This window comes from Microtus oregoni, unplaced genomic scaffold, assembly GCF_018167655.1.
Source record: "Microtus oregoni isolate MIOR12 unplaced genomic scaffold, Mior012 000001F_ref0000356, whole genome shotgun sequence".
NCBI classification, from domain to species: Eukaryota; Metazoa; Chordata; class Mammalia; order Rodentia; family Cricetidae; genus Microtus; species Microtus oregoni.
This window is the reverse complement of record NW_024543060.1, coordinates 61682360-61695246: the sequence shown is the minus strand read 5'-3', so window position 1 is coordinate 61695246 and position 12887 is coordinate 61682360. Positions and strand designations below refer to the sequence as shown.

Sequence of the window (12887 nt, the reverse complement as noted above, 5' to 3'; positions counted from 1 at the left end):
CCAGGCAACTATGGACGGTGCCACCCCTGGGCAGGTGGTCCTGGGCTGTATAAGAAATCAGGCCGAGCAAGCCAAGGAGCGCAGGGTTTCTCTGTGACCTCTGCATCATGATGGACTGTAAGCTTTAAGATGAAACAAATCCCTTCCTCCACACATGGCCGTTGTTTATGGTGTTTATCACTCTAAGAGGAGGTAAAATAGGACATCCAGGAAGCCCTTGTAGATTGATTCCAAACTGGCAATTCCAAATCTCTCAAGCACTCACTGTTCAAGGTCTCTTATAGGTTGTTCTGAGACTTTCATTAGTCATGAGGGGAACGTGTATGAATGATTTCCTGTCCTTGCTTAGAGAAGTTCTGAACATTTTATACACACCCCTGGGTCTGTCTCATCGAAACTCAGTATGGATAAAAGGAGATCAAGCTCTTTATGGTCCCATCACTTGAAACAGTGTGTGTGTTTTGGGTGATAGGGTTATCGGCAAGATTTTATTTCTAATGACTCCTAAAATCAAAGTCTGTTATCTCCCCAGTATGATGAAAAAGGTGTTAGAAAAAGAACAATAGAAGCATTATGAAATTAAAAAAAATATATAAATGTCCTATGTCTCCCTTTGAATTTGAGACAGAACCTTATCAAGTAGACTCTGCTGGACTTGAACTCACTTTCGATCCTGGGTAGATCTTGAATTGTGGAATGTGTCTGCCTTGTGTTCCTGAATAGCTAGGGTCACAGGCCTGTGCCATCAGGTTTGGCTCTTTCAATATAAATAGAACTACCAGCTCTTGAATCCAACCATCTTTTAAGTAAACAGATTTATATGCGCCCATTACAGCCTTGTGTTTTAGCAATTTTAGTGTTATAAAGCTTATAATAGAAAAATAATATGTATCCATTATAGGATCTTTATAAACATTTTTAAAGCCCCACAAGTTATATAGAGCTACTTCCCCAAACTATTTGCAGCTAATAGCTCTTTATGTGTTGCTCTGGATAATTTGTGTGTGTATATAAGCATGTGAACAATGTATGGTTAAAGGAAAATCTTCCTTTAACTTGATCGTATTGTGAGAAATCAACAGATGTATGAGAAGAATACTTTATTAAGGGATGAAATGGGGGATGCTCACATTCACGAATACAGTGGGAAACAACACTGTTGCCTCTTCATCCACCATGGAAGGGTAGGGAATACTCCTGAACAGCATATCTGGAAGCCGGAGAGTATGTGACATAACCTCCCACCCTCATCTCAGTTCTTAATCCAGTCATGTATCAGAGAAAGCTAAGCCCATGACAACTCACCTCCAAATGTCATTGGCCAAATGGATCAAGCTCCCACAACACCAGGCCTCTCCAGAAGCTTTCTTTAATGAACCTACAACAGATAAATTAATAGGAAAAAAAGACATATTTTTGTTTGGCTTTGAGATAGGCTTTTACACCTACACTGGCTCAAACTTGAGATCTGACTTTGTTAGCCTCCTGAGTGTAGAATTACAGGCATCATCCACCATGTTAGGTAGTACATATAAACTTACTCTGTTCAGTGGTGTCTAACAGGAGAAAGATTTCCTACCTGCCATGGCAGATTTAGGCGGCCTTTTCCATTTAGGTGGTGAGGCAATGTGAACCCTTCTGATGGGTAGTTAAGAGGTTTTCTTTCAGGAGAATGGAGTGAATTTGGAGGAGAAATACTTATTATTCCACTTATCTCTGGAATTTGAGTGCATCCAAAGGCCAGACTTCTGTGCACAGCGTTCTGTCCGTGCAGGCTGGGGCCATCTGTATCCTCCATGTTAGCCATGCAGTTTCAAGGTGGTAGTGGAAAGTAATTGAGTTCTGTCAGATCCAAAATTAACATGCTTGAGCTAAACAAGGCCCCTTCTAGAAGTCTTCCTTAGAAAGAGGACCCAAAGATAAGGCTTGGAAGCAGCATGGCCTGCAACCTTGATTTCCACACTGTTGCTGTATAACACACTGCGGTGTTATTCATGCAGCCCGAACACCATCCCGGAACACCAGTGCAGTACAGAGTAAAATACACAGAAGCTGCCTGGAGTGAGACTCAGCAGTTAAGAGCGCTTGCTCTTGATCTGAGTTTGTTTTCCACACCTACATGGTGGCTCATAGCTGTCTGTAACTGCAGTTCCAGGTGATCCTCAATTTTCTCTGGCCTCCAGTGACACCTCATGCATACGGTGGACACATATACAAGCAGGCAAAACACTAATACATTGAAAATAGCAATAAATTTAGTAAAAATAAAATATAACCTTGTTTACTGTTTATGATGAACATTTATCATTTGTTGCATCAGTTCTCATGGATCTGCTGATTTACTTTTTTAAAAAAATATTAAATTAGTGCTTTTCTCAACAAATGAAGCAATTTGCTCTTCTATGATGACTGTCCTTAAGAAGCGTTTTCGAATATCTTCACATGATTATGTAATTATCTACATAAGAGACAATATTACAGTGCAATCACTCTGTTTATGGCTTTTAGAAACAATTTACCATGCCAGCATGGGAATTCCCCACTGAGGTTTTCAAACACTGGTATAAACCTTGTACTGAAAACAATGCCATCCCACTGTTAACACTGGTATAGGCCAGCATTCAGAAGAGCACTGCCCAAAATGGTGTGGAAAACTCACTTGGCTCCACATCTCCATAAGGTGGACACGTGCTGTGGTGGTCATTGTCATTGCTTGGTGTTCTGTGTTGTAGTCTTTTCAGTTTCTGCTCTGCTTCCATCCTCCGGCCCCTGTGTCTGTCTCTCTAAACTCTGTTTCTCTAGTCTAAGAATAGTGTAACCGCAAGCAGACCTCACCTCATTAATACGGGCAAAGGTTTAAGAAACTCCTTATGGTTTTGCTGCACAAGGTACCTTATGGATCCTGGGGATTGGGACATGAGCATGGCCACCATTTAGCTAATGGTAATTGCCCTCTACAAGAGTCTAACACTATCATAAACCAAGATGACTGTTTGCTGTGAATGGTTCATTTCTTAGGTTTACAATGCATTAGTATAATATGCATTATTTTTCCTTAAAGTATCAGTTCCAAAGAAATCTTTTTGACCCTTAATATCAATTAAAACTTGAGTCATTTTAAATACAGCAAGAGTTTGCTTCTAAAAATACATTTTCTGTAGTTGATATTTTGAGGGCCTCTAGATGTCAAAGTCATCAGGATTTAAAGGATGGTCCACGTGGAAGAGTAGAAGAGCACCCCCCCACATTAGACATTAGATTTCAATTTTAATTCAATTATAGGTTGGAAGAGGAAATATTTGGTTCTATTTAAGTCCTGTTTTTAAATTGGATGAGCGTATACCTCAGCTTAAAACACTATCTATAAATTAATTTGGCATTGTTATATTGTTTTGTGTAAGAAAGAAGAAATGGAGAACAAAAAGATCACATGATTGCTCTTGGTGGGGCATATTGATTTACTTAGACGACACATAGGTCATTGTTGAGTATGTATGGCAATGAGTTCCTGCTTCAATCTAAAGCATACAGGATTTACCGTGGAGCCAATAGTCTCCTACCTGCTTTTACCTGGGTCTTCGTTTGCTGAGTATATTATTTCAGGACCTCATTTTTTAAAGATTAAATATGACACCGTCTGATTAAGTTTGGGAAGGTAAAGAAAGGGCTCTTCACAGTTTGTAAAGGAATGTGCTGATATTCTATAGTGGGGGTGCAAAAGAGCCTTGAATAGACTGAGGCTGTAGATTATGAAACTTAATTGATTGTCTAGAAGTAATGGAATCTTTAAAGCATTACTTATTCATATAATAAACATGTGGCATTCATAGCAATAGTATTAAAAAATACGTCCTCCTGTGATGGCTATAACAGTTAGCATTGCTTTGTAGTACAAAGCAGTGAAGAAATCCACAAAACTTTTAGTTTAGAAAATTAAAATAAAAAAAATCATGTTGTCTTAATAATTGTTTATTAAACACAATTTTGTTAAACTTGATCATGCATGGTCAAAATTAACAATAAATTTATATATTGTGTGTGTGTGTGTCTATAAACTAGACCGTGATGGATCAAAATCAGTAGAGAAAATATATAATTAGATTAATTGAAACAACCAAATTGGGGTTTCTTGATTATTAATCCATTTGTTGAAAGGTACCTATGATGCAGATTTCTTTTTCTAAAATATGGATCGGTTAAATTGTACCCCGTAAAATTCCATAGAAATTTTGGTGCGCAGGCAGAATTTGTAGCATCATGAGATTTTTCTCAGAGTTTCTTTTATTCTTGCTTTTAAACTGGTGTATGTAAGACATGAGTTCAGTTAACTAGAGTCTGGGGTCAGAACCAATTTTCAGGGATGCCTTGGGCTTTCCTCTGAGGCTGTGCCCTGCACTCAGTGAAGTTAACTATGCCAGAGAAAAAGGAAGCTACAAAGATTTCTTACATTAGCATGGGATGGTAATGAGGGAGGCTGGAGTCTGTGACTCACCCAGCTTTTGAAAGCTATGGCAACTCACAAGCATTCCAATAAGACTAGAGGTGACATAAACTACTCTTCTAAGGCCCTGGATGCCCACTGAGTGAACCTTTAGCTCCGTTCCTTATCAGTTTCTTAGATCCAGTCAGTGACTTTAAGACTCTTTCACTGTCTTTGTTGCTCTCCACACATCCTTCATCCTGTTACACAAGCACCTTTAACCCAATGGTCATGATGTCTTCTTTCAAAACCTTATGACAGGCAGCCCTAGAGTCAAAGCAGCGGATTGGTCATTTAATTGAAAGAATCTAGTTTTCCCTTTTTCTTGTGCTTACTCTGGTCAATATTATCTAATATACCAAATTATATATATATATATATATATATATATATATATATATATATATATTCAGTACCATGTTGAGGTTAATGTCTTGATTGAAGATATTTGCTTTATTAGATATTTAGACCTGGTTAGGAAGCTTAAATTCAGAAACAGATCCCTAGAATATTTTTTTTGCTACCCACTGTGTTTCAGTGTTAAAACCTGTTCATTATTGATATATATTTAGAAGTATTTCAGTAAATCTTGTATATACACACTCGTACACACACACACACACACAGACAGACACACAAACACACAATTTAGCAGAAAATTATTTAAATTGATGTAAGGAATTGAGTGGTTGCTAATGAATGTCAATAAATTTTTTCATAATGTAAGTACTCGTATAATCACTTCTTGTGTCATGTGTCTGTATATGTCCAGGTATATGCACATTTGTGTGTGAATTTACGTGGGAACCAGAGGCCAACCCCAGTGCCATTCTTCTGGAGTTATTTTCATTGTTTTTGATGCAGAATCTCTCAGTAGGATATGGAATTCATCCATTCAGCCTCACTGGCTAGCCTGCCAACCCCAGAGATCCTCCTGTCTCCACTTCCTAGGGCTAGAATCATAAGAGAATACCATAAGCTGGACTGTTTCCATGGATGCTGGGAGTTGAGTCCAGTTTCTCATGCTGGCACAGAAAACATTTTATCCACTGAGCTCTCTCTCATGGCCCTGTAATTTGTTATTAATTTTAAAGAAGCTGATTTTTTCATTATCTTCCACTTTTCATGTTTGGCTCTTCATATCTATAGCTATATATAACATTGACACACACACATACATAATACACACACACACACACACACACACATATATATATGACAAGCATTTCCCTTCATGCATATACACATGCTTATTTAATTATTCTTGTTATACAAGATGTGCAGAATTACTGGGTAAATTAAAGTTAGTGACTAATGAGGCAGTGGAATCCAGTTATACATTTAATACTTGTTTCTTCTTTTTCTTTAGATAATCTGGAATCGGCTCTACCTCTCCCTTTATATTGCCTTCGAATATTGCTCATCATCAGAAAGTGACTAGGCTTAGATATACACACCACCCAAAGTGCTCATCTGACAACAGGTAAAACTGTAGTTTTGTTCTGCTTCGCTCGGTTATACTTGCAAATAAAAGGGACAAAACATGGCAGCTTCCAAGTACATACAACATTACAGAATTGTTCACAAGGAAGCATATCATGGAGTGTGTGTGTGTGACTATTGATCAGCTCCAGCTGCTAGTAAGCAAGAGGTCAGAGCTATAGGATGTGCTGTTTTCCAGGGGAAATGAGCTTAGGAATGGATGTATAAAGGAGAATCCACCAGGACGAGAGCTGACTTCTTAGGAAAACTCTTAAGAGCCAGAAGAGCCCTGGAGCTCAATAATTCAACCTAGACAAATGTACCCAGAAAAAGTACCTGCCAGAGTAGAAGGAGAAAGAAAAGCTTTCTATGATATAGGCAGCCTAAAAATTTTGATATCAACATAAAACACTAAACAGAATATTGGGAGCAATATATGTGTTTGTATGTGACCTTTTTTCACTAGTTGTTGCTGTATGCATATTTGTATGTGATATACATTCCTAAATAGAATTTTTATACCTATATAATGCTACATGTATGTTTGAGGTCATTTGAGACTGGGCAGTTGGTGGTGTAGGGTTGAAGTGGGAGCATCAATTCATAATAGAGACTACCGTGTTGGTTAATATGTTCCTTGCTTTTGTGATGGAATGGAAAGATATTAAATTAGGTCTTTGGTAGTGTTCCTTTGTATGGAAATCGTGTTTCCTCTTTGGTGAATGAGTGTTAAGATCTTGGTTTTCTATTTGCACGGTTTGTCTGGTTGTAGATCCTTGGAACGGGCTTAAGGGTTCAGTCTTGAATGGGGTCTCAAGTGGCCCTAGCTCATCCCAGGCAGATGGGGAAGACCTATGCAGATGGAGAAAACGCTCACAGATAATCCTCAGTGGTAGATGGTAGGTGCTTCCGACTTCTCTTCAAGCAGCTGGAGTGAGTGAAGTGACTGTGGGTGTCTGAGGTCCCAAACTGGGAGTGCGAAGAGCAGGCAAGCCCAGGACAGGGTCCTCAAGGAAGCTGCAGCTGTGGATGTGTTGGTGGCAGGAATCTCTCATCTCTGCATGGAGGGGAAGGGCCAGCCAGCAGAAAAGGAACATGTGACCCTCAGGCAAGTTGTGGGAGGAAGCAGAGCTGGTGGGGAAGGGATGAGTCTGGTGTCCCTACCTGGAGGAAGGGTGTGCATAATTATGCCTTTAAAAATCACGGGGAAATGAATCATGAAATTTTATTTCTAAGTGTTTAACTTATCAAGTGTGACAAAGACTGCAATTATTTGAATTCGTGGATTAGTAGTGAAAGACAGTTTCATTTCCTTTCTGCACTCTGGAAAATTCCAGGGCCGCGTCTTTAGTCTTTACTCCTACAAGAAAAAGCTGTTTGCTCCATAGCAGCTTCCTCCAGTGAGTCTTCAGGTTTTCTTTTATAATTTTCAAGCAAGAAGGAAATTGGTAACATCACAATTTAATTTAAAAATGTTGTAATGAGCTCAGATTCTTAAGACAACTTTCAAGGCCATTTGCTGTCTTGTACTTACTTATTTAAGCAACGTTTACACTCCATCCTTCCCTCTGCTTTCTTTAAGTATTTTGCATTTCTAAAGATGCCCTTTTTGGTACTCAAATGTTGTAAATTGATCAGCAAAATATTAAAACCTAATAAGTGAAGAGTTAGAAGAGATAATTAGTATTGTGCCCAACAAGAAACAATTAAGATTATAGCATACTGTAAATATATAATATAAACTTTTAAAAAGTAATTCTTGACCAAAGTGGCAGGTTATTTTACTAACTTGTAACCTAACAGAAGTGTTTTTCATTTGAAACCAATACCCACTTTACACGCATCATTTGTCTAAACCTCCTATGTTGTTGATGATTTCCTTGACATTTTTGTAGGCTTTTGTTGTGTGAGGACTTTTTCTCCCCAGGGAGACATTGCAGGCATGCACGAGCACACACACACACACACACACACACACACACACACACACACACACAACTGCTCACTCCTGGATGGAGACCACCTACAAACCAAAGTTACAATCTCAGCAAAGTCCAAGTAGTTAAACGTGTTGGATTTTGGGGTTGACTTTCAGGGGTACAGATGATTCAAAAAGCAGTTGCATGCTTCCAGAAGTGTAACTCAGGAGATCCCTGACACTCCTCACACCCCAGAATCCCCTCTCCTTTTCACAGCACCTGCCAGTGGCTCCTGCAGCAGGTCATTCACCTCTGTGTCCTTGGATAGGGGCCCTGGTGAGAGTTTATGCTTTCCCTGATTTGTGATGTTGGCTGACTTTTTTTTTTTCTCGAGACAGGGTTTCTCTGTGGTTTTGGAGCCTGTCCTGGAACTAGCTCTTGTAGACCAGGCTGGTCTCGAACTCACAGAGATCCGCCTGCCTCTGCCTCCCAAGTGCTGGGATTAAAGGCGTGCGCCTCCACCGCCCGGCTGGCTGACCTCTTGGTTCTCATACATCTCCTGCCTCTGTCCTGTGAAAACACCGTGTTAGGGAGCATGTGATGTGTTATACAAAAGATAGCCATGATGGGGGCCACGAAGAAAGAGAGAAAAGTCCACAGTCCCAGAGTTCTCTACAAAAGCACGCCCCAGGAACCTAACTTTTTCCTCCTGGGCTCCATAACTAAAAGGTCCAGCTATTTCCTAACAGCACCAAAGGCAGGTGCCTAATCCTTTAGCACCACAACACTGGGGGATGTTTAAGGTCAAATCACACGATTTCTATGGAGAGAAATTTTCAGGCTATTAATGTTTTGGAAATTAAGAGCCCTTGACTGTTTCAATCCTTAAGGACATGTAGACACACGGAATATAATAAAAATGTCAAGTGGTTTTTCTTTGGCTTATTTTATTCCCTTAGTACAGCATGTGACTAAGCAATATATAGAATATAGAGCTAAGAACAATACAATATAATATATAAATTTTCTATTAACCATAGTGTCAATCAAAAGTGGAATTTTTATGAGTTTTTTAAGATTATGATTTATACCTCATGTATTTTCTATATTGTCTCAAACTTGTGTAGTTACAAAAATTCTATGACAACTAATAAAAATAATAAAATAACTTATAAAATTAGAATTGTGTCTCTGGGATTCATGGGATTACATTATCATTTAAATTTATCAGGCATGTAGTCATATAGAACTATAAAGAAAATAAATACGTACAATTGTTAATAATATTGGTTAGATAGTGTTTTTCTCTTCTGGGTTTTCTTCTCTAATATCTGTTAAAGGCATCATTAAACCGCTGCGATCAGACCACTTTGTAAAGAAAACTTCATTGAAACTGTTGTGCCAGTGTCATCAATGACATTAAAATTCACTTCAGATAAACACTCAGTACAGACCATACAGCCAGGAAACCATATGGTCTTTATGTCCTTTGCAACAAAATCTTGAAGATCCTTATCTTATAATTAAACTTGATAAAACACTCTTATTGATCCCATTCAAACGCTTGTGGGTTGCAGTCACCTTTGTGAGACTATGTGAGGAATGAGAGGACATTAGACTAAATTTCAAGACATGCGACCCCATAGGAAAAATATTAAAGGATCTCATTTTTATTGAATGTTAAAATGAAAAAAAAACAACAAAAACAAATCTGAAGTCACAGACATCTAGAATAGAAGGGTGTTTAGGCTTGGAGCCAAGAAAGAAGTTGGTGCTCACAGAGGGGTGGGTGCTCAAAGCCCAGAGTTGTGCAGAATCTGTAGGTGCAGAGAGCTCTTTTTACAGTGGGCTTTGTACTACACAGTACTGACTGTGTGCTCTGAGCCCGCTAAGACAGTAGTCCTTAGGTAGTTGAGAAAGAGAAGGGGGTTTGGGAGGAGGGAAGGAGAGAGGGGAAGGAAGGGATGGGAGGGAGGAGGGAGAAGGGAGAGGAGAGTCATGAACATTGCATAAGGATTTGAGTTAAATTTGGGTTAAATTGAAGACAGTTGAGTTGTCATTCCACACTGAATAATAACAGGAAAACATCATTCTTTGTACCTTATACACTTGTGTGTGTGTGTGTGTGTGTGTGTGTTTGCAAGGGAGTGTGAAAACCATGTATACATTTACAAAAGTAGGAAATAAACTTATCCATGGGCTGATTTTGGAAAACATATGGCAAAAATATATACTCGTGTACACAGAAATGTGGCCCTTTCTTCTGCATTTCAATGCAGCATCTCTGTACCCAGAGAGGATGTGGAGGCAAGGTTTTCACTGTGTGTAATTTCTTCCATATTAAACTGTGCATCGTCTCCTTCCGTGGGAGAATATTTAAGTGTTCTTAGGTATATATATATATATATATATATATATATATATATATATATATTAAAAGTACCTTTTCTCCACTCCCTCAACAAACAAGAACATATACCCATGTAGCTGTTAGAATTTCATGGCACTGAAGAGAGAGACAAACAGAAAGGCAGAGTGACATATTTGTAAGACTGTTAGTAGCATTAATTTTGAAAAGGCAGCATTAACATTTTACATTAAGGTATTATTCTTATGGCTTGGTGGTGGCTCAGTTGTTAAGTGCCTGCCACAAAATTGTGAGCACCTGAGTTCAGTCCTACAGAGTCCATATTATAAACAAACGAACAAACAAACAAACAAACAAAAAACAAGGCCTATAGCTGCAGTACTGAGGAAGAATTATTCTTGGAGCTTTTGCTTCAAATAGTAGCCCAAATCAGAAACCTCCTAATACCGTGAGAGACTCTTTCTTGAAAAAATAAGTGGAGAAAAATTGTGGAAAATACCATATCTCAACCCCTGACAACACACATACAAGCAGATGCATGCACAGAAAAAAGTGATTTTTCCTGAAGTGTAGTAGGTGATTTCCTCTATACTTCCAAGTAAGCTTGAAATAATGTTTATTTTTGTTTAGTTTGCACTTCAGGTTGTATCTGGATTCTTAACTTTACTTTCAAATATTTTCTTTCCATACATAAGTGTTTGTATGGGGAGGCTGCTTGTTCATTTCTAGCTGCCCAGAACCAAAATAACTACACAGAAACTGTATTAATTAAATCACTGCTCAGCCTATTTGCACTAGTTTCTTATTGGCTAGCGCTTACATCCTAAACTAACCCATCTCCGTTGATCTGTGTATTGCCATGTGGCTGTGGCTTACCAGCAAGATTCCATCACTTGGTCTCTGGTGGCAGCTACATGGCTTCCATAACTCCACCTTCTTTCTCCCAGCATTCAGTTTAGTTACCCAGCCTAGCTCTACTCTGCCCTATCACAGGACAAGGCAGTTTCTTTATTCATTAACCAATAAAAGCAACACATATACAGAAGGATTTCCCACATCATCATTTTCAGATTTTTCCTCTTAATAATCAAGGCTTTATATCTCATTTTTTGTTTTGAATTACTTATAATTTTCCAAGCACAATAATCCCGAATGTATTAATAAAATTATATTGTAGTTAAAATGAAAATGCTATGTCAGCAACTTTCAAGCGTGATACAAAACACAGACTTATAACATGAACCGTTGTTGTTTCTTTTTCAATAGGTTGCTCTAGTCTCCAGCAGAGGTGCAGAAATGCCATCGGAGACTTCTGCTCCTCCTCCATACCCCCTTCCTCCAGATGGAGGTTGGGGTTGGGTAGTAGTTTGTGCATCCTTTATCTCCATTGGATTTTCATATGCCTTCCCCAAAGCTGTCACAGTATTCTTCAAAGATATTCAGGAAATATTCCACGCTAGCTACAGTGAAATTGCATGGATATCATCCATCATGCTGGCTGTCATGTATGCAGGAGGTAAGGTTCTTAGTGTACACTGATTTCTGGAATAAGAATATAGTTCTTATGACCTCACCTTAACCATGTGCACACATTAAGACTCTTATTACATTATTGTTATTTTATTATATATTCAGTTTAAATCAATCAAAAGCATAATTATAATTGCATTTTTAATGATTTTTAATGATTAGCATCATGATCTGTTTGCTTCATTTTGAGTCTTGATAGGATATTTAGTGGCATGGTCTGCCGTTTTATCAAGAATGCAAGTGGATCATTTCCTGTTCAGTTTGGATTGAATGCAATATAATGTTGGAATTGTTTCTCGCCATTTCCATAGCTAGCCAAAGTGCTTTCTTTAAGCTGAAAAGGAAATGCTTCTGTTAGTTTATAAGCCCAGAATATACTCCATTTTGCACTGCCCAGAAGGACTGCTTGCATATGCTTTCTACACATATTCAAGTTTGTTCGTGGAATAATTCCTTAGTGCTTTAGGAAACCCAAAATGATGACATCGTTTTATTTAAGTGGCTGTTTCAAATTATCTTGTTAGAGTCCATGTTAAAACGAGAGTATAAGTCATGAGAGAACATGAATATATCAAGCCACCCCACATTGGAGTGTTAAATAATGGAAAGCCCTCATTATTATGTGATCTATTCTCAATAGTAGATCAGACTTTTATAGATTTTTTTTCATAAATCATCACTTAAAATGTAAGGGTATTTGAATTTTCATTTGTCCACTGGCAATTTAACTTCAAGGGGCAGTTATAGACTCAGAATATAAGGATTCAAAGGTATCGTATAAATCACCTAATATTTTTCATTATATAAGTAAAGAAAACAGAACATTAGCAATAGTAATTAATATTTATTAGAATTTGCTGTTGGCCAAGGCCTTGTTCCTCACTTGATTTGTGTGTTACTTCCTAATCCTCTTGACAGTCTAAGAAATGATTGTCATCTTTCTGTTATGGGACTGAGAACATACACTATCATGTATTCCCTGTGCTCCCCTCTTCTCTCTCTCTCTCTCTCTCTCTCTCTCTCTCGGCTAAACCAGTTGAAAACCCAATGCAATACTCTTGCCTTATAGTACCGACATACATTCTGTCTGGCCAAAGGCACATCAATT

At 38.3% G+C, this 12887-nt stretch overlaps 1 protein-coding gene across 6 annotated transcripts in view; it reads left to right on the top strand.

Annotated features, from left to right (window-relative positions):
- Slc16a7 (solute carrier family 16 member 7) overlaps positions 1–12887 on the top strand; it is a 152233-nt gene that overhangs the window by 83612 nt on the left and 55734 nt on the right. For 5 of the 6 annotated variants that reach the window (XM_041663257.1, XM_041663275.1, XM_041663247.1 and 2 more), the window contains 2 exons: positions 5850–5963; positions 11516–11765. In XM_041663257.1, coding sequence (XP_041519191.1) covers positions 11546–11765 — 220 coding nt within the window. In that variant the 5' untranslated portion in view covers positions 5850–5963; positions 11516–11545. The remainder of the gene's footprint in view (positions 1–5849; positions 5964–11515; positions 11766–12887) is intronic. The other variant, XM_041663283.1, reaches the window with a different exon arrangement.